Below are 26353 nucleotides of genomic sequence, written 5' to 3' on the forward strand. Positions count from 1 at the left end.
GATTGATCAATGACAATACTTCTGGTGTTCTGTTGTAAAAAGGTCAACTATTAACATGATAAGTAAAAAACTTGAAACACCTAAATTAAATTGGGGTTATAGTTGATAAGTCAGATTAAGCGAGTACATATAATTAATATTATTTACAGATAAGCACATTATTTATAATTCGGTGAAACAAACAATGTCTTTCTTGCTCGCCAAGTGTCTTCGCTCTGTAATAAAATTGTATTTAAATTCATAAGCATAACAATAACTAGTGACGTCATATAATTTAATTATTTCTTAAATTTATAATTTCATAAGTCATTAATTAGATGCTAATCAATCAAAGTCAAATTGTACATACTTATACTTAATTACGTCACATTTAAACACCTTATAATAAACATACAATTAAACTAATAATACTACGTGACTGTGCGATACAAACGAGTTTAAGATTTTAAAATGATATTTCTTTAAGTACACAAACTAAAAAAACAAGCCCCACCTGCATATTTTAAAACTTAACCAAACAAGAAATTTACATTATAACATATTTTTACAAAAAGAAAAATGCAATCCCTCTTTTCCAACACAATCTTCTCTCAATGAGGGCTACCGTTTTTGTGCTCACCAGTTGGCGCCACTGTAGATGTGCTGTTTTATGTACGTATTAATTTATTACTAATAGAAGTATACTTTCATTGAGCATAATTTACTGTCCTAAATAATTATGGTTCAGGTGCAGTTTGTTTTCTTCCTACATATTTCAGTTCAAAATATGGCAGCGGTAATCCTAGTGTCCATGACCGCGAGCTCGTTGGCCGCATCCACGAGGGTTTGCGCGATGTACTTCGGCGGCATCCCGTACTGCTCGAGTATAAACTTGTAGCTGTAGTTCTTCGCAGCCACCACGCGCACCGCGTTGCGAAGAATGGCGCACGTGTGCGATATATTTCCGGCCTTTTTTTCAACAGCTACGAATCTAAAATAAAAAGAAGAATAAAACTATAAGGCTGATAGTTAAGACCTATTCCTTCCTATACATGTAAATTAAATACCTAGCTTCAGTTTAATGTTCTATCTAAGTACCCACAACACAAGTCTTATTGCGCTGTCTGTGGGACTTATTCAATTTGTGTAATAATATCGTATTAAATAAATGAATACATATTATAGGGACATACACAAATTGACTGAGTCCCACGGTAAGCCAACAAGTCTTGTGTTGTGGGTACTCAGACAACGATATATATAATATACAAATACTTAAGAAGATACGGGAGCTGAGATTTAAATATTTTAGGTGAATATATCCGTCTCGCTAACGGAAGCGGCTTCTAAAACTAGTGCGATAAGGACAACGCCAGGTTAGGCGAAAGATCCTGCGTAAAAATCTCAAAACCCGATGTTTCGTATTCGACTGTTTCCTCCTCCAAAACTTAACCAAATGTAACGAAAATTTTGAGATCTAAATGGTAATGAAATTATCTGTGTCGAACTGTTTTGTTTTTTAGGCTAATTGATGTCAGTTTTGAATACTATGCTTCTCTTGGGGCCAAGTAAATAGGGCCGTTTTTGCGAATATTTGAAGTGAACTAGCTCCATAAGAAACAAAAAAAGCAAAACAGTCAAAGATATAAATAATAATAATCAGTGTTGAAAAAAACATTGCTCTAGCTTTAAAAACCACGGAGGAAACAGTCGAGTACGTTTGTATGGAATAATGACCACTCCTGTTGCCTCTTAAATAGTTATATAGAAAACATTCATGACTCAGGAACAAATATCTGTGCCCTTACCAGGATTCGAACCCAGGACCATCGGCTTCATAGGCAGGGTTCACTACCCACTAGGCCAGACCGGTTGTCAATATACTCGTATTTATTTACTTATTTATATTTAGACCTATAAATATTCACTTTTTGAATATTTATTTTCTGTTCTACCTGCCTTTAAGGTTAGCATGATAAAAAAATATTACTTGGGGCATTCCAGAAAAGTGTCGGGTATGTGACATATTTTTTTACTTATGATTAAGCTAAGATTATTATATTAAGATTTGATAATATAGCTTTAAATTCATCGCCATTTCATATAGATTTTCGCATGTTATTAGGGCTATACACAAAACTGTGTTCGCGTCTTTCCGCCTCGTTCCAGTAGATATACCCAAAAGTTAAAGATTATAAAGGTTCATTTTCTTATGTAACTCTTATCCACATGAAAAGTTAGTGCTTTTATGTGGATAAGCATGATAAAATCATTAACTACATGCCCACAAGCTGGTAACTATTGCCCACAGGAGAGAAAACTTGTGTGTTCGTCCGAACTATACAGTTTTCTCTCCTCTGGGCAATAGTTAACAGCTTGTGGGTATGCAGGTAATGATTTTATCAATTTTATCATATATACTTATCAAACAAAAAGGGTACCCTTTCATGTAAATAAGGGTTATGGTTATTTAACTTTATAGACCTTAACTTTAGGGAATGTCTATAGGAAAGATGTGAACACAGTTTTGTGTTTGACCCATTAAGGTAGCTGCCATTACGCGTCATGTCCCCGACAGAGTAGAACTTTCTGGGGAATGCCCCAGTTCCCACTTACGCCGGACACCTCTGCAATCGCGGCATCAGCTCCTTTTTCTTCAACAACAACAAAGCATTCCTTATAGACGCCGCGGCGACTACGGACGGGTACTCGGGACAGAGGCTCTTGTAAACCATCATCCCGCAGAGGCAGAGGAACGTAGAGGCTACTTCGATCTCGCCAGGCCGTTCTTTGTTGCACCACCAAGCGAAGTAACAGAGGTAGTCTTGAGGCACTACTGGTTGACGCGGGAATTTCTACAGTAATGATTTCATGTAGTGTTTAAAGAATAAATAACAATACAAACTGATTAAATTCAAGTAAGTTATGTTGGGGGGATAAACATTTTTTTTTCTAGCATATACGTCTGCGAGCAATACTACAAATATTTATATTCACCGCTTCCGGCAATACTCGACCTTGCGACCATTCGGAACACCGGTCCGATCGCTCGTAACCAATTGATTTAATTCCCACTAGTTACCACCAAGTTGTTACCAGAGGTAACTACTGGGAATATTTTCCCACCTTATACCAGTGGTTACTACTGAGATTTTTTCCCCCAGTAGTTACCACTAGTAAAAGGTGGGAATTTTTCCAGTAGTTACCATCAACATTTTGTTTATGTTCAAAACTAAATAAGGTAAGTAAATAAATAATACAAAATAATGAAATTTGATCAAAATTAGTCTGTTTTGGACGATTAATAAGATAAATTTCATCCAAACGTTAATTTATCCTTAAGACGAAAATGGAGGACCCGCGCGAAATCACCTTTTCACACAAACGTAGTCCTCATTTTCCTCTCTGAATATTTACATTATTGAAAATAGCTATGCCTCTACGTTTGATTTTTCGAATTTTTAATTATTATAGGACTTCGAAGCATTTAATTTTTTTGTATGAAATCTGTTTTTCGCTCCTATTCTGCTCCTATATTATAATAATACAAAAATCCAAAAAAGTAAAACGTAGCGACATAGCTATGTTTAATATATATCAAATGATGTAAAAATATTTTCTAAAATGTCAATATCCGGAGAGGAAAATGGGGACTACGTTTGTATTTGTATGGAGAATAGGCCGTCCTCTTTCCTCTTAACTAATTTAGTTTTTGCATTTGTACTGGTAAAACTGTTTTTGTTTTTAATCACTTTTAAGGCAGTTTACTAAAACACTACTGGACTTATAATTATTTATTAAAGTACTTACTCTTTATTTGATTTGGGAAAATCTTTTGTTTAGTTTTTATTAGTTTTAAGTTCTTTTGTTAGCATAAGATTAATTGACTTGCTTTTTATTGTAATAAAATTCTAGTACTTAATTATTCTTAATCAACGGCTACACACTCTACAACTATACAAACTTTAAGTGGTGACTACTAACTACTGGGTTTTTTCCTTTTACCAGTGGTAACTACTGGGAATTATTTTTCCCAACTTATAACAACTTGATTAATTGGCTTGCTTTTTATTGTAATAAAATTCTAGTACTTAATTATTCTTAATAAATGGCTACACACTCTATAACTATACAAACTTTAAGTGGGAACTACTGGTTTTTTTTTCCTTTTACCAGTGGTAACTACTGGGAATAATTTTTCCCAACTTATAACAACTTGGTTGTAACTTGTAGGAATAACCCGAATCTTTCCATTTATTTATTTTTGTTTTTACACGCTTTATACATACGAGTATATCATAGTTATGCATATTAAAGGATGACTCACATTAGAACGACCCGGGTCCGGGCCGATGCATCCGACACTTCGTGCCCTATAGAAAGCATCACGTGATCACCTGTCATCTGTCATAGAAAAAGAAGTGTCGGTTGCCTCGGCCCAGACCCGGGCCATTCTATCGTGAGTCATCCTTAACTTGGAGCCGTTAAAATAGAACATTCTAACGATATCGACTTTGGTCAAATCTAATGTTTGTAATGTCGTGTTTGAATATTAAACTTTCCTAGTTATTTTTATTAACTATATCAAAAAAGTATAAATAGTAGTCACATTCACATACCAATCTAACCAATATGGCTTTCTCCGCCTCCAGCAGCTTCTCCTGCGTGAAGGCGTGATTGGCGTATTTGACAAGCTTGGACGCAGGTATGGGCGGCCCGTGGTGCTTGGACGCGATCCAGTACGCGGCCGCACCCACTAGCTGCATGTTCTCCAGCGTCACGTTGCCTGTAGTCAGCACCGTGTCCAGGTACCACGCCGCGGTCTGAATGGTGGCTGGGTTGCCGTCTATGCCCTAAGTTTAATTCAATTCTCAATAACAAATATCACTATGAAACGTAATTCGTACTATTTTCTCTATAAAACAAATACGGAGATCTATTTTAGAAAACGAAACAGTTATGGTATTCATAGAAATCATAGAGCATCATTCGCTGTGAATAGGAATACAGGAGATTATAGTTAATTTTAATTAACGTAACACACATGATACATACGTTAATTTTCATCAACCAGTTGATAACGCACGCTCTCGTCTCGCTCTTCACCCGTGGAAGTGCCACTGCTTTCGTTTCGACTTGTAAGAGGTATAATAGAATTTCAGCCGTGTATTCTCTTTCCATACTAGCCATGTACGATTTTTGTACTGTAAATTAAATGACACAAAACTTAAATAGTAATCCAACCATTACCATTACTTAACATTTACAAAATACAGAAATAAGAAATAGGTATATAGAAGGCGAATATTCAATCATTTTGTTAGTTATATTCTTACGTACATAAATCAGGTGACTGCATCCTCTCACGAACCGTTTGATTGAAATTAAGTCTCCGTTTTGCTCGGCCATCTACCCTTGCCTGATTTTCCAGTGGTGTTAAACCTTGCAGCTCCCTGCTATGAGGTCTCTTCAAGCTTCGCTTTATATTCTTCACCCTGGCTGGAACCAATTTGTTAAGACCCGGGGTACTTGCTGATAACTGTTTCTTATTAGCAAGACCATCTTTATCCTTTTCGTTTGTGTCATTTTCCTCATCACTGCTAATAGTAATGACGCTCGGCTCTGAAATTCTTCTCTTATCATCTTGGTACGCAACAGAGTTGAAATCTTCACAACCCCGTCGCACTGTTACGAATTTAGTGTCAATTTGAAAAGGACTCTTTGGTCTATTGAGAACGCTTTTATTTTGTGAATTGCTTGGGCCAGCCACGCATAGCAAATTCAAAGAGGACACATGATCATTGAGTCCATTAGGGCCAGCTAATGTATTCAATGGGGGTCTCTCGCTTAATTTTTTCAGCAATCGGTTCGGCAAAGGTGGCAGAGGTGCCAGTGGTATAGGAATCCTTGTTTTCGCTTTTGCATTTTCTTTGTCCATATTCCACAAAAGTCTAAAGCTATAAACACTAATTATTTTACCTTATTCTTGTTCTATTGCACTTAGCTCCCAGGCACGACCAGCGCGACCGTTAATATGTTTAAGATAAATTATGCCAGGTAGGTGCATAAAAATCTCATAGCGGGGTTGGACTACCCACATTATTTTTCTTATGAATTTAACCGTATTATTTTTGGTCACTGACTGGATTGTATTGTAAGCTATTTTATGTCGCTTTATTATAACAAATTCAGTGTTGTTATTGAGTAAAGCATAAACATTAAGAGGGAAGCAAATAGTAGTATAATATACAGGACAAAGAGAGCCCTCTCGTGAAACTTTTTTGTATCCATTTTGAAGCGCCACCTGTAATTCCTAGCAACGCACGCATGTTATGAACTCTCACTTAACACTAATCAATAGGTTAACGAGCCACATCAAGAGTATTTTGCTTTCCACAATGTACTATTTCACTTCTACATATTTTCCATTCTCCATTATTTTTTTGTATGTTATTGACACAATGAAAAACTAAGTTTATAGGTTTTTCTTTTTACATTTGCAACGCTTTAAAAATCTTTTAAAACGAAACCTATGAACCTAGAATATATTATGCTGAAGCGATTGACACCAACATCAAAGCGATTTGTTTAGATTTAGTTAGTGAAAAACGTTTTCTCCCGAAAAGGATTTTCATAGAAAAAGTAGTGTTATTTCGCTAGGGTCGAAAAGCTATTCTTCCCTCTCAAATTTAGTATACCTGAACTATGGAATGACATTTCTATGAAATTGTAGGGAAAAAAGACAGATAATTATGATACCTACCTATCTAGAATATGTGTTCGATGCCATATAAACATTAGTGTTTAGAAGTTTGGTATTTATACAACGTGTTACACCAGCCAATGAAAGTGGGGTGGGTACACGTTGTATAAGTCATACTGAGCAACTTTTACTATGATACCAACCTCGAAATCGCGATAAAAAATTGACTCTCCCATAAAAGATATCAACACCAGTATGACCTATATACAACGTGTACCCACACTACTTTTAGTGGCTGGTGTAACACGTTGTATTAGCAATGAATAAGTTAAAAAAATTATATTTAGGTACAATCTTACACAGATCGATCTAGCCCTAAAGTAAGCAAAACTTGTAGTATGGGTCCTAGGCGACAATGTACATATGTACGTATATAGATAAATACATACTTATTTACATAGAAAACACCCATGACTCAGAAAAAAAATCTGTGTTCATCACACAAATAAATGCCCTTACAGGGACCATCGACTTCATAGGCAGGGTCTTTACCCACTAGGCCAGACCGATCATCAAACAATTGATTATATTCAAGGGGTAGTTAATTCAATAAGGCTTATGTGGAGGATTAAACTTTATTTCAATAAAAATAAATATAATCTTAATCACGATCACAACTGCCACTAAAATAAATAATACCTTAATCTAATTACTTAAACCTACGCTGTGTACTTTCAATTATCAAATGCTTCTGGTTTACTTTCTCATAGATTTAAGATTAAAAACAATTACAGTCAATTAAATTCACAGCAAAACATAATGCTCCAAATTGAAATAAAAAGATTCACAAAAACAAACAGTTGACTAACGGCTTATTGCTCCTGAATTGTACTCAAAAATAGTAATAGAAAATTAAGTCCTTTGTTTCTTAAAATAATTGATTAAATTTCGAACGGCGTCGGTGCTTCTGGGTCTATGACTTTTCCAGCAATAACCACCAAGTTGTCAAGGCGATCAATGATGAAGAACATGAAGGGTCGGTCGACGCTGAAGCGGCGTGGTTCTTTGATGCTGGACAATGGGATGTTCTTAAGAGACTCCTGGACTGCGTTAATTGCTGAAAAATTAAACGTAAGAAAAGGTTATGACGTTATGAGTTCATTAACTATACTTTGTGTGTAATAAAGACTTCAAAATAAGATTTTAAGTAGCTTGAAACTGATTGTATGAGACCAATATAAAGAAAGAAATAAACGAATGATCCGTATCCATGCGTTGATAAGAAAGAATTCGTGCAAGTGAGGAAATTTACGTGCGTTACGTGTCGAACAGACGCCAAAGCTTATAAGGCTTTCAAATATCTATCTATACCTGACAGTTGTGACGCAGAGGTGTCCGCGTTGTCGACGCGAACCGCTACGTGCTGGACCAGCTCCTGCACGAAGAGTCCCTCCGCTGAAGAAACACCCGACAGCTCGGCGTCGCGGCTGAAGATGCTGCTCACTCCGAACTGCAATATCAATTATATATAAAGATACATTTTAACGTTTGCTACAACATAAAAATGTTCGTTCCGGTCAGTAAGATGGAGCCTCACGTATGTTTGTAAATACTTTATTGTCCATAATACAGGTGAAAACACAAGATTAATAAAAACCGGCCAAGAGCATGTCGGGCCACGCTCAGTGTAGGGTTCCGTAGTTACTCTTCGGTCACAATAAGCTAAACTGGAGCTTAAAGTGTAGTTAGTAAATGGTACCTTTCACCCGAGTTAAACAAATAGGCAAATTTGCATAATCAGTACCTAATTAAAGTAAGTCTTTTTACTATGAAGGGAAAACTTTTTGCGATAACTCAAAAACAGCTAAACTGATCATGTCCGCTAGTTTTCATTTAATGTCTTTCTTAAGCTCTACTTCCACGATTTTTTACATATTTTTTGGACCTATGGTTCAAAAGTTAGAGGGGGGGGACACATTTTTTTTTTCTTTCGGAGCGATTATCTCCGAATATACTCACTTTATCAAAAAATGTTTCTTGAAAACCCCTATAGTTTTGAAAGACCTTTCCAACGATACCCCACACTCTAGGGTTGAAGCGAAAAAAAAAGTTCACCCTCACTTTACGTGTAGGGGAGGTACCCTAAACAAAATTAAATTTTTAGATTTTATTGTACGACTTTGTCGGCTTTATTGATTTATATATCCATGCCAAATTTCAGCTTTCTAGCACTAACGACCACGGAGCAAAGCCTCGGACAGACAGACAGACAGACAGACAGACAGACAGACAGACAGACAGACAGACAGACAGACGGACATGGCGAAACTATAAGGGTTCCGTTTTATGCCATTTGGCTACGGAACCCTAAAAATGGTATTTTATACTAGAAGGATATATCTATATATAGAGATATACACTATATACTAGAGAGCTTTTCAGTCGAGTACCGTGCTTACGCAACGAAGCTTGCTGAGTTGCCTAAGTAAGGTACGAGATTGAAAAGCTAGATTATATCACCATTGTTTACAATACTTTTTCCATGCGTCATCTAAAACAATACTTTTATTACTATAAAACCTTAATAATCAATGAGAATTGGTAAGTATCTCAGTAGACATAAATGCGCGACTCCCGCCCCGCACCCTGCGCCCCTTTAGTCTTTTCTATAGGACGTGGGTGGGTGGTGGGTGGACGCGGCGGCACGTGATTAGATAAAATTAATAGTTTTTTTACTACAGCGTATCGAAATGAATTTTATAATTAAGTTGCACATGAAAAGTACGCAATTATAGTTTAGTATACGAAATCTTATTCAACCATTACTGTCGACGAGTAGAAAAATATACTTTTTGAGTGAAATAGGTATGCCATTAAATGCGAAGTTCTTGTTTTAGTGTCTATCAAAGTCTAGAAAATCTGTCGCAAGGATGACATACTTATTAGCCCGCAAATCTCTAAGTATGATCTTGATAAAATATTATTAATTAATTGTTAATTCAATAAAATACCCTGGCGCGTGCTCAACCGTACCAGTATGTTGTAACCACCCTAAACGCTAGGTTAATAAATAATAAAATACCTTGGCTAAGGCTGCAACTGGTTTTGTAGTGGTCTCCACGTAGAATGTGGGCAGCGAAACCTGCAGCTCCTCCTCGCGCAAGCTGTCCTGGATGTCTTCGAGCGGCGCCGCGGGCAGATCAGCCGTCAGCCGCGTCAGACCGTCGCGGGTGCGAGGCAACACGATCAGCAAGGAGTAGCGACCGCCCTAGAAGGTGAATTAATAACTTAGTTTGTTGACTAGAGATCAAATGTAACGATTTCTATTTGTTATTATTTTATAAACACATACTCTGAATAATAGATTTACTGGTTTACACCTACTTTGTATTCTCTCTAATTAATTCTAAAGTAAATTGCAAAAAAAGAACATCAAATCACCATTAGATATTAAAGAATCTTAACTTAACACCACACTCACATCGTAAGGCAGTTCAATAGCTGAACTGTCAAGACCAGGAAGAGAGCCAGTCTTGAAGATGCCCTTCGTACACATCATCTGCACTTGCTTTTTCTCACTGTTGGACGTGTAGAACATAGCTGGCTCGACCTTTAGGAAAGGTTGTTTCCACGCGCCGCGGAAATACATCCCGTTGAAGATAAGCATCAGAGAGTTTGATGGCGAAGCTGGAATGAATAAAGGCACTATTTTATCTAAAAGTAATTTAACGTGTCAAAAATATTTTATTGAGATTATGCATGCTTTTATGTTTCTATATACAGTGTGTATTTTTGATATAACCGCAAACGTAAACTAGACCTAGGTTTTAGTTTTAATGCTTTAAAACGATTTTGGAAGATTTTTTTAATTTATTCTTAGCAGAGCATAATTTATTTTATTTTATTTTTTCAGCTAGCAATGTATTTCGTACATCATAGGCACTTGTGACAGTTGTGACGTCGCGTCATTAAATGCTACGTTTTGAGTAAAAACCTAATGTATTAATTCACATAAAATCGTGCATATATCAGTTTTGATAAGCGCAACGTCGGTTTGCGAACACATTGCTACTTTTTTTCCAAATTTGAAATTTTTCTACTTTTTACTTAATAGTACACTATGATGCTAAGATGGTCATTACACACGAGGCGATATTGTGCGCGCGAGCTGTAAGCGAACGCGCAATAAGAAAGCCGACGCGGGTAATGACCAATGCACACGAGTTTCATACGATGTTCTTCAACACACTTGCGAGGAAAAAACAAAACTTATAAATTGTTTTTTTTTTTTGTCAAAGCAGTAAAAGTACAATTTTCAAAATGTTGGCTTACAGTTTTAATATCGAATAATTGCACCAAAGCGTGCTGGGCTTGTAGGCATTTATTGGCCAGTTAATTGAAGTAAGCTACCAACACGTTTTCCGAATAAAACTGGGCGTTTTTACTGATTTTCCATTTAATAAAAGTTTCATATGCCGCCAATTATTTTTCACCCGATTTTTATGGTAATAGGCTATCGTTCTCGGCTCTTGCCTGTATTAGTATTACTAGCAGCGTCAATATTATGTGTTCTTCATTTTCAATACTTGAAAATGTCATTTTCGTCAATATATGTATAAATTAAAAACATGCAAAACTATTCCAATTTTATGAAAAATACCGAAAATGGCTGGCCCGTTATTTTTTTTTTACAGCACATATGGCGCTACTTTACCGCACTAGTGCGATAATTAACACATTACGTAACTATGTCGAAAATTTAAAAGGCCATATGTACTGTGAAACGTTGTACGATACATGTGCGAATAGGTAATTCGCAACTCGTGTCGATTTAAAACGCTCTTTTCGTTTTAGTTTATCGCCACTTGTTTCGAATTTCCTAATATTCGCACTTGTATCGTAATGTACTATTGCGCACGATTCCAATGCGCGCGCAAGGCAGAGGCACAAACGAAATCGATAAACAGCTAATTAAAAAATTTTAAATAAGCTTTCGTATTTCTATTAGACGGATGGAGATCACATCGATAAAATGTTGTGTTTATTCATTAATGTAATTTATGGGATAATTTAATCTATAAATTATGTTTGGTGTGATAAAACCTCTTTGAACGAACATTTGAAACTTAATAAGTAGTTGGTTAAAAAAAATGTAATACTCGACCAAATTAAGAAGGCTCCGTTTCCTTGCATATTATTAGCAATCAGTTACCTTCTTAACTCAGTCGGATAATATAATGAAAAAGAACGAGTGTTATAATATACTGAAAAAGCACGCGTGTTTAATATCTAGGATTATGAGCCAAAAAATTGGTGGAATGAAAACGTCGTTTTGAGCAAGTGTGTTGAAAAATATATTATGTACCTAATTAAAATCCTTAGACACCAATGTGCATCATTAATGGTGTATTCCCATTTGTGACCGTCTCGGTTTATATACAAATGTCGATTTTGATTTGATAGTTGCTATATTGAACAGTTAAAATTCCAATTTTTGAAATAAAAATCATATAATGTAATTAATGTACCTACTTGTCGCTTGACGCGGTTCGTAGGGAAATGAATCCTTTCCATCTATGCCCAGCGGGGACATAGATGGGAAGACACCAGCATTAGTGACTCGAAACTTTAATATTGTTTTCTTAAACAGAACCCCATATTTTGTATCGAGTTATTCGAGTAAAATTCGATTATCGATCTAAATTATGAAGACGGGTTTGTCAAATAAATAATATTAACAATGTCTGGGTAAAACTACTTACTTTTTTCCGATTTCTTTCCGACAGTATTAACCGATATACTTGACGCAATATCGGATTTTTCCTGCAAAACGTGGTGGTGGCTTCTCGCATGATTTCTAGCCTCGACAGCAACCATAGTCTCTTCTTCTTCTCCGGAATCGTCCTTTTTGGGGTAAGTTTTTACAAGCTTTATCTTTTCTTTAATATTCTTCGCGGGTTTGTACTCAATTTGAGATATGTCTACTTTTTCAGGTTTATCTTCTACAGCAAAGGAAATAAACTTCTCACCAGATTCTTTAGGTGGAACAAGGTCTACAATTTCTTCATTCTTGTTACTTTCTGCAGCTTTCTTGTCGGAAATTTCAATTGTTTCATCATCATCATTAGATTCACCGGGCTTAAAGTGGTCTACGTCATTATACCTTTCTACGGATCTAACATCTGTAAGGTAATAATCTTCTAAGATTTTCTTGTAGTCATCGTTGATTGTGTAATTTTTATAGATGTAGAAATAATTCTTTAATTCAGGTTGGTTGTATTTGTACTCGTGTGTATTCTTCAGTCTTTCCATGATGTATCGATATGTTTTTCTAATAAGGTTCGGATTCTCTGGGAGGTGGAGGGCAGATACGAGTTGTTCCCTCGTCTGACCCGTCGCGCCTTCGGCAAGTATGGCGAGGATAGCAGAGTAACCAAGTGGTGAGAATGCAATATTCTTATTATCGTCGATGTAACCCTGAAATTATAAGAGGTTATTATATGTACAAACAATTTAAAGAACAAGCGTATACCTGGTGTTTAGCTAGCCATACACTTAAAAGATCCAAAGCTAAAAGTTGCCAAAAAAATGTCTACAACTATGACAATAAACAAGTTGAATCTTAATACGCCTTTAACTCATAATATACCCGTACACAATCATAACGATTGATTATTAAATAACAAATTCAGGTTCACTATCAGTAACTATTGATTCGGGATAAGACCAGAGGGTCTACCGCTAACCGCTTCGTTCTTTCGTTCATCTATTGGCATCTCTATTGCTCGAATATGCAAGATTGATAGAGACGCAAATAGAAGGACGAATGAACGAAGTGGTTCGCGGTAGTCCCTCAGGTATATTTCTCTTTGCGACGAAGGAATTTATCGGAACAGCCGACGTTTTATAAACAATATATTGCTAAGGAGATTGAAAATATGCTTTACCTGAAAGATGGCAGTGGATAGTTGGTTGGTGGCTTCCCCGACGAAACCTGTGGTCTTGGGCGGGGCTCGGCCGCGCCGCACCCACCGCGCGCTGCTCAGACCCACCGCGAGGCATAGCACTGTAAATAACAACAAGTGTGACGTTTCAACTAGGGCTGGACATGACTGAAAAATTCTGATGCGTAAGTTAAAATATACTAAACTACCTACGTAAATGTGATCATAGAGCTAGATAAGATGCTCATAATATATGTAGTTTTTAAGATGCCAACCAATCAGTCCTTCATAACTCGCTTGTTCTTCTCGCACTTCACAACGCTTTCTACTAACCTATGTTATAAAATCATTGCTTATATTTTGCTTATATGCACACAAGACGTTTACTTTCGTCCTCAGAAGTGTTAACGTTTTTTAAATCTTTGTATGACCCAAATATGGTTTACCAGTTTGTTCTGGTTGTACTAAATATGCCAGCCCTAGCTGTAAATACCGCTCAAAAGTCGTGCGACGATCGCAGATAAATACGCTACGGTAATAGCGAACTGGAGCATGATATCTATAGTTAACTTAGAATCCCTCACAGTCAAACTAAATGAAAGTCTGCCATTCTTTGGACAGTTTAAACTAGAATTATAGAGATTATTATAAATGTACCTATAAATTAACAGATTTGAGCAACACTGGCTCCCGTGCAAAAGAAAAGAATCTCACAGACATGGTAACTTGTTTTTTGTTTGCCCATTTAAATCAAAACGACAACGAATTCCCCGTTTATTATTTTCATAAAATGGCGCGCTCGTAAATCGCAAAACTATAATACCAGTTGGCATTTACAAGTTCACTAATAGCTAGTTTGATATTTTAATAACACACTTTACATTATAACATAATCTACGGTTTGGGCTCTTAGTAGATTCGTAAAACACCGTTTGTGATTTATATTTGAGATTGAGCGGTTTATGTTATCTTTTCAAAGCAAATTTGCAACAAAATTTTATTAAAATAAACGCACAATACAGGTTCCTTTTTGAGCGCACCAAAAATTTTAAATTATTTTAACGGAGATATATTAAACCAGCTCTCTTCTGCAATTTGTTATGAAGAATTAAAAATTAATCTCCTATTCGCAGTATATTAACCCTACTAAATCCGCCTGATGTCAAAGTGTCTATAAATCTTTGTCTATATACACCTCCCAGAAAACAAGTTTATTAGAGAATTTAATCTCGGCAAATGCCGTTCTATATTCTCAGGTTAACCAATTAGCACATCGTCCGCTAAACCGACACAACACGGCAATAAAGAATTAACGACATCTCGATATAACTGTATCGATCGCGTTGTCGATAGGTACTGGGTCGAGCTAGCGGTACCGATGCGAATGGTGCGGTGCAGCTGCATCGCTTCTTTAACCTCAAAAATATAAAACAATAGGTCACCAAAACACTCAAATAACTAGCACAGCCTCTGTATGTTTTTCATTAAAACTTAGGTATTCAATTTCTAGCCAGGACTTTGTGATATGAATTTTCTCATACAATTTTGACATTTTTGACATTGAGACAGTTTCCCAAATATACTCCTACAACTGCTACATACCTATATTAAATGTAATAATAATGTATATAATTGTGGATATTCATAAAAAGTGCTCGTTACCTATTCAATAAAAAAATATGAGCACACAAATAGTACAAAAATATCTATACCAAAAGGTAGACGCAAATAGTATTTTATACAATCGTGATATAATAGAGAGCTTTTCAGTCGAGCACCGTGTTGCTGAGTTGCCTAAGTAAGGTACGAGATTTAAAAGCTTGATTATATCACTATTTATACATACTTTTTCTACGAGTCATCTAAAATATACTTTTTTTACTATAAAACCTACATACTTATGTAATTAATGAAAATTGATAAGTATCTCACTAGACTAGTACAAAAGACATAAACGCGCGTTGAATGAATATGCTCATGAAATAGTTTCCCATTTGTCTTTTCTATTAGTCTTTTCGAGTAAAAAGATTTAATTTTATTCGTACAGATCGGTTTGCAGGTACAATAAACCTTTTAAGGTGTGAATTTTGTATCACTTAAACGGCCCATTTCTCGGTGTCATCCAAGCCAATTCCATTTCATAGTAATATCGTGAATAAGAAGCATCTTTTAAAAAGCACTGACTGCAGGTAATCCTCTCCCGACCTACACCAACCCAGTACACTAACAATCGAACAAAGCATTAGAAAGCAATACGAAGTTTAATAGCCCACGAGATTGCAGCGGCAACCAGGCACGCACCAGTCACGCTTGCTCAGAGCAACGGTTCATGGATAAGGTATTATGCATGTACTTATCTTAAGCAAGGGAGAGAAAATAATAAGCCATTATCCTAGTAAACTTCGTCGCGAAAAACAGAAAAAATAAATATTGAAATTTCCACTTTGTCTTGTAAAATTAGTAAAAAAAAATGTTGCATAGCTATCTCGTTTCACCTTTAAAATACTAAGTACTAGAAGTAGGAAAGGCAGGGTTTAGTAAAGCACAAGCGCAGGCGGTGAACGCACTTTGCTGACCCTGCGCTATTGTACTCTCACAGATGCAACGGTACCGACAGACCAACAAGTACCGCTTTCTTCACTTAATAACTTGACTACTACAATATATGTACTCGTGGTTGGTGGTTATGTTATTATACGTATTTAATGTTTTGATCCATAAAATAAATATATAAAAAAAAGTATAAAAAGGTTCAACGTATTCCTTTAAGAAAAAGACTTAAAATTTTGTTACTAGCTAAAACTACGGTTTTACCAAATAACGGTTTTTTTCTATGAAATTTCATTTCGGCAGAAGACGGTTTCCACTAACTAAATCTCAACAAATCACTTTGATTTTGATGTCGGTCGCTTCAACATAAAATATCCTAGGTTTATAGGTTTCGCTTTTTTTTTAAATATAAATCTAGTTTTTCATTGTGTCCATTGCTAAGAAAATCTGTCGCGAGTTTAACATTTTTTCCCCATCACAATTAGTGCACAGCGCCGCTAAAGAACTTTTCACTTCAAAAATTCCCGTGTGTATTTTAAAATGTCCTGCAGACCGTACGCGCGATCGAGCGCATACCGCCTGAGAAAGCAATCTCGCGGTCTAGTACGAGTGCTTGCCACCCGCAAGAGCTATCACTCTACGGAACCGTGCCACCGGCCCGTACCGTACCGCGGGGAGGACAAAATAAACTCTGCTCTTAGTTACTATTTTTGCTGTAGTTATGTTTGTAAATGAGTGAGTTTAGTAATCGTTTTATCTCAATTTATTGATATAAATAATAATTTGTTTTCTTTAGTACTTGAACTTGCGTTTGCTACTATTTTTTTTAGGGGACTTTACAGCTGTGTTAAAAACACTTTTGAATGCTGTAGTACCCAAGTAGTGAGGATTTAATACAACCAGCTGTCATAAAATATGTAGATAACATAAGAAAGTGAAATAGATAGTGGATAGTAAAACGTGAGAAAGTAAGAAAACTTTGTGAGCATTTTCACTTAGGTATATTATATGTTTCTACACGAACATTAATACTGGTTATATTATAATGAAACCACGTATTACACTTTAACGATATCCTGTGCAATGCCACGAGGTGCATAAGGGATGTAAGAAACCACTTTCAAATTCAAATCAAGTACAACTTAGTATCGTCTGACGTACATAGGTAGGTAGGCAAGGTAGGTACTTACTTACCGTACAATCTAATACATAAATGTATAGTTATGATATAACTGAAAGTTACGTCTAATTATAACAAATGTGTCATAACTTTAATAATAATAGTACATTATTATAGAAGAGGGGAAAGTAAGGGTTACAGGCCAAGTAGATATAGATGGCCGAGCGTAGCGAAGTCGCGGTCGGCAACCCCATTTCTCGCCGAGATTTGTATAGTTCTTTTCTCAAACTTGCAATGAAATAATAATAATAAAAAATTGGATGATGATGATGATGATTGTTTCATGTCCTAATGTGATAGGTTATTCAGTGCGTTGGTTATTGAAGGGGAACAAAAATGTGATTATTTACGACGCACGCCATGACGCAATTTTTTTTCTTTATTATTATTTCTTTAGAGTTCCTATAAAGATTTCTGCATGACTGATAAAAACCTTTGTAGGGCTGTATCTCCTAAACCGTGCGTCGTAGCGCAAAAATAATCAAATTTTTGTTCCCCTTTAGGAGACCCTAGATATTTAACAGACAAAAAAATACACAAAAAGACAAAAAAAAAAGAAAAAAAAGCATAATGGCAGATGTTTGCTTATAGGTCTTTTATGGTTGAATGCCAAGACGTGCCATAATTTGATGTTTAAAAACAAAAGAAGGTTGCCTTACAGGCATAGTTGTGTAAGGCTGTATAAAATTCCTTTATATATCATCTTCACTCATCGCACCTGATATGTAGTATTTCCGGACCTAATTTGAAGTAAGTCATGTCAACATTTCATTACAAGTTTGAGAAAAAGTATTTAATCAACACAGTGCCGGATTAAGACATTTTGATGCCCTAAGCATTTCTAGACCATGGTGCCCCCTCATCAAGATTACATTGAATTTTCTTGGTAAATTGAGTGACGTTTATTGCCGCATTACTGCTGAGAATAGAATTTTAAATCCAACACATCATTTTATCACGGAAATTGACAGTACTGCAGCAGTAATTTCCAACAGTATGTAAGGTCAAGTGTTCGCAAATTGAAGATCGTGCTTCGCATAAGGCCGGCTGCGAGCCAACCTGCGGTCGCAGGAGGCCAGGCCGACACATCTGGCGTGCAAGAGAGCAAAATTCGCTACAAAATCGGTAATCTACGTCGAGAAAATCGGTTGGCCACAAGCCCGACGGTAAGATATTTTGGCTATGAGCTTATGGCCTCCGCGAAGGGTTGGAGATTTGCTTACGTGTCCTCACTCTATTACGACCCTTCGTTATTAGATGGGTACTTGCACACGTCAAAGTCGACAAAAAGTTTCGTGTACATAAGTACTACGACTGCGATGCAGCCTGCGCGTTTTTTTCCTACGATTTTGGTGCCCGCCTAGACGTGGTGCCCTAAGCAAGTGCTTATTTTGCTTAATGGTTAATCCGGCACTGAATCAACAAAACCTAGTTTAGCCACTTGGCTTCAAAGATATTTACACTTTTGAACCTTCCTCCTTTGTAATAAGGCGAAAAATGTAAGTATATTTTTTACGTAGACTGTACTAGAGGTATGAGGTTTACAAACACTTTTGCTTTCTTTCTCGTGGATAAGACTTAGTATCCTGTTTGTTAGAAGCACGCGTCAGATCGTCTTTTAAATGTTGTGATTTGATAAAATTCTTAACAATCTGACCATGCTTCTCAATATGAGCTCACACGACCTTAGCTTAGGTAACTGCCATAAATAGACTCGTATCGTATTAAGTGCTTCACTACCAGCGAATCAATATGCCTAAGTCCAATAATATAAATAAGGTATTTCATACATATGCGACTAAATACCTTCTCAAAAAGGAGTCAAGCGATAAGTGACTAAAATAGGGTCAATATCAACGACCTCATGTACATATAAATATATGACCTATACTTAATCATATACCTTTAGAAGGTACAGATCAACCGCAATAAAAACATGTATTCTAACATGCAGATCTTATAAGCATTTAAATTCTTGTTTCGAGGTATTTATCCCGTTTAGACGGTTCGACAAGCATTAAATTATAAGTAAATATCATAGTTGGTACTAGATGATATGATGACTTTGTTATGAATATGCGATAATAACGAGCAGCAGTTAGCCAAGTTTGATTAATAATTCTGTACATTCTGTATTCGAACTACAATACTGTGGCTAACCTGTAGTGCCGTTGCGTTGTCGTTACCTAGCCAATCAATCAATTTTTCGTGTTATGGCTCCATCAAGGTGTTCATGATACTACCCGTAACCATCGTAACAATCTTTTAACGTTGACATAAATACTTTGTTCGCTAGGTACTACCTAAATAGTATTCCATTATGATCGTTAAGCAAGTAGATATATTGTGATGATACGTTTTAAGATCTTGAGTAGGAGCACACTTGTATTTTATTTTATCTGCAGTTCACTATACAAATACACGTTACAAAAAATAAAATACAAATATCAAGTTAATGTTATTACCTATACTATACGTAGATATACAGTTTGTTTGATCGATTTGCATTAGTTACTATAAATGATTACAGATTTTTTTTAAAGAAAATTACAGTCAGCGATATAACCTCATAATATAAAAAATAATTTAGACAAAAAAAATCTGCTGTGCGATCACAGAAATATTAAAACTGCATAATTATGGGTGTAATTTGCATACATCGGGGTTTCTGGTGCGGGAATGATTTCGTGTATTTATAGCATTACGCTACTTACTTATTTTATTTAGTATGTGTATCATACTTACTTTAATAAAGTGGGTTGTTTTGTGTCTTTTACTTGGTCTGTATCGGTCGATATGCGTAAAATGGGTGTTTAATATGTGAAAACTCACCAAATAGTATTCGCATTATGAAGAACTGTGATGCGTCCTAGCCCTGAAAAGAAATTAATTTACTGTTATATCATACAAAACACAAAATACAGCTGTAGGTACCTACAGAATTAATTCTTAATTGTAAAACTAAAATATGACACTCTTATTAAGTCAGTGTTTGACATTCGATGCATCACAGATACCTACTTGCTATTGGTACTGGTCAACATAGTACCCACCTATTATCTTTTTTACCGCAAAAACCTGGAGTAGCTTTTTTTATTTAGAAAAAAATAAAGAAGCATCGATTAAGATTCAGACAGGATCCGGTTTGAGAAGGACAAATATTTGAAAACAAGTTCGCTATATAATTTAGCTTTTTTGGTTTTTGTGTTCTTTAACGAATTATCGATAACGATACGTAAATATCTAGTATATCTACTAGGCAGATAATTACTATATCTCTTTTTTTATTAGCTAACACACATGCTATTGTTTTCTGGGAACTGGTTGTTCAACTGTTTTCTACTAACATAAAATGAACCCGTTAATTCGAACAAACCTGACCTACATAATTTAACTCGACGTGATTGGCCATTGGACATTCAAAATACTTACACGACTGACCACTTGGAACACTAACGCACCACTTTATCAGTCCAACAAAAACACAATTTTTTATTTTACTTTTCAAACGTCAAAATGCGCGGGAATCGTGCAGCCGCACCCGGAGCGTGCTCAATCGAGAATGACGTGCACGGAAGCTGCTACACACCGTTTTATATATATAGACATTTAACAGTTATGTTTGTGTTGCCTTTGAAGCCTTTAGAGCCGGCACAGCTATGGAATAGTAAAAAGCTATAATAAAATATTTACCTACCTAATATCATAAAATTTTACTTGAACTTTTGTATTATGTCACTCCTCGCCAGGTGCTCCATCAAAATGGAATGACTCACTACCGACACTAACAATAATACAAATTTAATTAGAAACTTATACAGTAAACTACAAGGTATTGAATTACCGCCTTATCCGCCAGTGTTTTAAATAAACACCTGGCCAGATTATATTTCGCATCATATGGTTACCTCATGGTAGGTAATCATTCCTGTTTAACTGACTATAATTATAAGTTGGATTATTTGGAAAGCGTATTAATCGACGTGTCTAAACTTTTTATGTATATTATATTGCATGCAAAATCGGATAAAATGCAAAACAACGGAGGACTGGCGCCGACAGCCAAAAAAACTGTCCTTGTTGGCACGCAACTAAGTAAAAATGGGTTAAATCTTAATTAAATTAAACAACTAAGCAATCCGTTAGTGATTGTCTTGTCAGTTATCTGTGTTACTGGGAATTAAGTTCAATGGATAAAACAACTACCACTTGACTAAATTTCGGGGACAAAGCAAAATCAAGAAAACAAGTAAAGAAGTATTTGAAAATACTACCTACTTATGTACATTGCATTGATATTAATTAAGAATAAGCAGTTTTTCTTGTGACGAAAAATACAATTAATACCATTATTTACGAGTACTTACCTATATTTTTATAACACCATGTAATGACATATTAAATGAGAAATTTTACTAGCGTTTAGCGTTACTTGTACTGGCAAATTTAACAATGGCTTTCTCTGGATCATGTACGGTATCTCTCCTCAAATGTGGACACGTAATTTGGTTAAGTGACTGTAATTAACGGTTTCAGTTAAGGGAATATAACATTGCCTATTTATGTTCTTAGGGGGCCTTTTCACATCAGTTTTTGGTATGAATAGGGCTCATATATTCCCTTAACTGAAACCGTTAATTACAGTCACTTAACCAAATTACGTGTCCACATTTGCGGAGAGATACCGTACATGATCCAGAGAAAGCCATTTAAAAATGAAATAAAGCATTTCGTGCGACCTCCTTTCTTAACCATAAAAATCGCAAAACAGATACTGCTTTTTTAATTAATCGCAGAAATCCTACGATCAATTTTAAGTGCAGATTTGTAAGTCAAATCTGATAAATAATTATTTATAGAAAGTATTTTGGACATATAGAAAATAAATATTTTTAACCGTTACTTGGACTAAAATAAACCATACGTATGTTGAACTCGTTAGACGGATATACAAGGGTGCACTACATTTTTATAATTAATTTTCATATATTATAATTTGAAATATCGTCATTTTGAATAACATTACGTAGGCATACTACTATATTACCTAATCAACAACATGAACAATAATATTCTGGGTATAATGGTTATAGGGTATACTTACACTTCGTCTAATATACACTGCCATAATTATTACATTCTCAAATATTCATATTTATTAATAATGTACACATACATTACATGTCAAAATTACAATTAGCGAAATGATTATCAAGCGGATTATAATTAATACCAACATCTAAATAATAATATAAAAATTATTCACATAATGTGTTCAATAAAATTACAAATTAAAAATTATAATATTTTACTATGTTCTACATTTCCAATATTTCATCAATATCATAAAAGGCATTGTCAATTAGCCATTTTATTAATTTATTATAAAATGAATTATCATTTGATAGTGGCTATTTGTTCCGGAATAGCATTATAGATTTTTGGGCCCATAGCATAGGTCGTTTTGGTAGATTTGGTTAGTCTGAATGATGTGATGTTTCGAGTATACCTCTGTTCCTATTCCTTAAACATCTTAGGTTACCCGCCCTGTGGGGAAATGTGTCAATATTGGATCGTACGAACTTTACGATGTTGAAAATGTACTGCGATGGTAATGTCATTATTCGTAATGATTTAAATAACTGTCGAGCTGTTGAGCCGGGAGCGGCGTTGGTTATTATTCTTACAGCTCGTTTCTTCAGTACAAAGACGCGACGCCAGTCAGCAGCGACTCCCCAAAATTCGAGACTGTAGTTTAGCACAGAATGGAAATAAGCAAAATAATATAATATACATTTGTTCTTACTAGTAACAATTTAGAATTATATATGTCTCAATAGAAATAAAAGGCTGCAAGAAAAGTGGGAGTCAAGTCCGAGTCCGGACGGCCGCTGGCGAGGATGCGGAAGAGTACTTCGGCGTTCCTGGGACTTCGCCCTATAGCACTGAGGCGGCAACAGAGGGGTTTTAGTGGGTAAACCATGGGTCCCATCAGCCTATATGGGAGTCCCACATAACCATCCCAGACCCGTCCCCGCGCCTAAAAAAATATAATATAACAATATAATATACCAGTTAAAACATTATACAAAAATAGGCATTATATCAACGGCAAAATATTACGGTTTAGATTAAATCATAATATAACAAAATCAACGTATATAATAATTACATGATAACAAGTAATAATATATGAAATGGCATTATAGCAAGTGTCTGATAGTTTGTTTATAATTATGTTAAACATTTCACACCCAAAGCAGGGTGACCCGCTCTCTCCTAAATTGTTCACCAGCTACCTGGAGAACAGACAAGAAGATTGATAGAAGGATTGAAAACGCCTGGAAAATCTTCTGGTCCATGAAGGAACTCATGAAATGTAAACTCCCAATTGCACTGAAAACGCTAGCTCGTCGACATGTGCAGCCCATACATGTCATTAACTGAGGCACAGAAATCACGGCTCAAAGTTTGCCAAAGGGCAATGGAGCGGAGTATCCTGGGTATCCAAAGGTCTGTCAGGGTGAAGAACACAGACAGAACTTCGCTCCAAAACCCGAGTCGTTGATGTTGGGATGACAATCGCCCGGCTAAAGTGGGACTGTTCTGGGCGTGTCTGCCGGATAAATGATGACAGATGGGCCAAATAACCACTAGCTGCCATCCCCAGAGTAGTCGTGGCAGAGGCAGACAGAGAAAGAGATGGCGGGACAACTTGGATGCGTTTAAGCGGAATTGGCGGGAACTTGCTCAGCACAGGGAGGATTGAAAATGGAGAGGGGAGACCTTTGCCAGCAGTAGGACACACAAATAAGCTAATAAAAAAAACTAGGACTAAAAGTCAATACCTATCCGTTCCGTACAAACTTTGAATTATCTAGTGTAACTATAAAGGCGAAAGACTTTTGATCAATCTTGACGAATAAAGAAGGAGGACTCTCCTTGAAAATTTTGAAGTCAATTAAAATTTTAAATTATTAGAAATAAAAAAAATAAAGTCTTAAAAAAATACGGTTATTAATAAGGTTACAGTCTCGACGGAATAACCTGTCCGACGGCTAGTTTTCACTGTGCTCCCATAAATTGCACGCTTCCTGTTTTCTCTATCTGCTGTTAATAAATTTACCTAATGTTATCTAGAGTTATAGTGGCGTATTTATTTTGTAGGACCCAATACCAATATTTTTTCACAATACTAAATCGTAAATGCACTCTTTATTCTTTAAAAACCTAATGAAAAAGTTGCATTTTATCTACAAGAGTGGTAAAGTAATTAGATACAAATTTTGATTTGTATCCTCTTAATGGCTCGGGGAATTATTAACATTTAATGGCGTTCATTTGGATTTGATTTGTTATGTTTGACAGTAAGGGGCATGGCATACTGCGTCCAATTCGCACGTCGCTCCGAAGTATGAGAAAGACAACGACATCCCGCACGCACGTCTAATAACTAGACAAATTTTTCCTGGAAAAAACAGCTCGGTTTATTATAATTTCATTGATTCATAGTTTCCTCTTTTCAAATTCTAAATATCCAATAATTATAAGGGTAGTTAGAGCTAAACCTATTCCATGTTATACTACTTGTACTACTAAACCTATATATTATAGTTTATATCGCTAAGTATATTTTGTGTCAGATATTACCTACATCTAGCCATTGCGAGGTCAACACAGGGTCATGTTATTTCATAGCTTGAACTGAAAAATAACTGGAAACTGAAACCTCGGCCCAATTTAAGCAGAGTACATATACCTACCTATCATTGCGCTAAATGACCTGTCTGGAAACCTATTAATACGTCAAAAACAAAATACAGTGTAAAACTCCATATAACGTCAGGGAGCGTGCATGAACTGTAGGAGGCAGCACAGGAGCTGTCAGATTTTTGGCGCGAAGCGTAAATGTGAGGCGTATTGGTCCAATGTAGCCCACAAGATGACAGAACCTACTATGCACAAGAAAACACTTGACGTGTAAATGTGCATGTTTATGGTTCCGATTCAGACCACAAGATGGCAGACCCTCCAACGCGCACAGTCCCTCGTCAAAAAGCGACCGGTCCCTTGAGATAAGAGTGGCTATTTAGAGTTAAGTTTACACGTACATTGTATTGTATTACCAGCAAACTGTTGTGTCTACATTGGTTAAGCTTTACATTGTCTTCGCTTCGTCGGACTTAAATAGTTTAGAAAAAATAACCAACTGTTAAAACAATGGCCTACATAGCCACGCGGTCAAAGGAAAAGAAAGCAGTCCATTAGAAATACATTGAATACTTTCTGTCTATCGCAGAGCTCACACTCATAGTGACAAAAAGTAAAAATAGTGTGGGGTCTGTAATCTGTCCTATCTGTCAATGACAAATCTAATAAATATAATAATCGCATTATTCCGCTAACAAAATTGAATCACAGTAAATAAATAAATCTTTATTGTTCAAAACATAGATGTTATAACATACATATGTAGTTGGAGCCCTGGAGACTGCGTTAGTTTACACTGTGTTGCAGCCCCAGTGGTTGCCCCTATTAGATTAGTTAGAAGTTGAAAAGTATGTATTTGTTATCCACTACAACCAGGCAATACTCTTCAATGCAGAGCAGCTTACTGCTGATCGTTAGGAGTAGCGACTCCACGTACAGCGAGCTGCAAAAGTACATACCAGCTTTATGAATTCCGTCCATAAAATGGGTATGTACTTTTGGAGCTGTATGTACATAAACGCTTCTAGAGGAGCCCCGTCGTCTATGATGGAACAGGGCCCCTGACTCTGGCTTGTCTTCGCCAGTCATTTGGGTGCTTAGCCAAGTGCCAATCGTTAACGCTCCGTAGCCTAGCGTAGTCATCACTCTCTATCACTCTTCCGTATTAGTGCGATAGTGACAGTTGCGTTTCATTCGCTACGAAGCATTAACGATTGGCACGTTGGCTATGTACCCTGGAGTAGTCGTGAGGCGTCAGTGCCCCGAGTAAGGGGAAGACAAATCCAC

General features: G+C 36.1%; 2 protein-coding genes across 2 annotated transcripts; both read right to left on the reverse strand.

The window, feature by feature from the left end:
* Nucleotides 1-204: 204 nt before the first annotated feature.
* On the reverse strand, nucleotides 205-7168 carry LOC133533858 (uncharacterized). Its single transcript, XM_061872933.1, has 5 exons — nucleotides 5320-7168; nucleotides 5035-5183; nucleotides 4599-4832; nucleotides 2596-2834; nucleotides 205-970 (listed from the first exon to the last, which is right to left on the reverse strand). The coding sequence occupies exons 1-5, from the start codon at nucleotides 5915-5917 to the stop codon at nucleotides 760-762; spliced, it is 1431 nt and encodes a 476-aa protein (XP_061728917.1). The 5' UTR covers nucleotides 5918-7168; the 3' UTR covers nucleotides 205-759.
* Nucleotides 7169-7298: 130 nt separating this feature from the next.
* On the reverse strand, nucleotides 7299-20935 carry LOC133533850 (antitrypsin-like). The gene is made up of 8 exons (XM_061872921.1): nucleotides 20789-20935; nucleotides 20189-20231; nucleotides 13630-13748; nucleotides 12445-13159; nucleotides 10164-10369; nucleotides 9765-9950; nucleotides 8054-8192; nucleotides 7299-7799 (listed from the first exon to the last, which is right to left on the reverse strand). The coding sequence occupies exons 2-8, from the start codon at nucleotides 20202-20204 to the stop codon at nucleotides 7624-7626; spliced, it is 1557 nt and encodes a 518-aa protein (XP_061728905.1). The 5' UTR covers nucleotides 20205-20231; nucleotides 20789-20935; the 3' UTR covers nucleotides 7299-7623.
* Between the last annotated feature and the right edge of the window lie 5418 nt (nucleotides 20936-26353).

Source organism: Cydia pomonella, chromosome 2 (genome assembly GCF_033807575.1).
Source record: "Cydia pomonella isolate Wapato2018A chromosome 2, ilCydPomo1, whole genome shotgun sequence".
NCBI lineage: Eukaryota > Metazoa > Arthropoda > Insecta > Lepidoptera > Tortricidae > Cydia > Cydia pomonella.

Coding starts and splice junctions, on each gene's coding strand:
- LOC133533858 (XM_061872933.1), bottom strand. CDS start 5,917: ATGGACAAAGAAAATGCAAAAGCGAAAACAAGGATTCCTATACCACTG. Junction 5,184..5,319: donor GATGCAGTCACCTGATTTAT/GTACGTAAGAAT, acceptor TTTAATTTACAG/TACAAAAATCGTACATGGCT. Junction 4,833..5,034: donor ACTGGTTGATGAAAATTAAC/GTATGTATCATG, acceptor AATTAAACTTAG/GGCATAGACGGCAACCCAGC.
- LOC133533850 (XM_061872921.1), bottom strand. Junction 13,160..13,629: donor TATCCACTGCCATCTTTCAG/GTAAAGCATATT, acceptor TTATAATTTCAG/GGTTACATCGACGATAATAA. Junction 7,800..8,053: donor CTCTGCGTCACAACTGTCAG/GTATAGATAGAT, acceptor TTAATTTTTCAG/CAATTAACGCAGTCCAGGAG.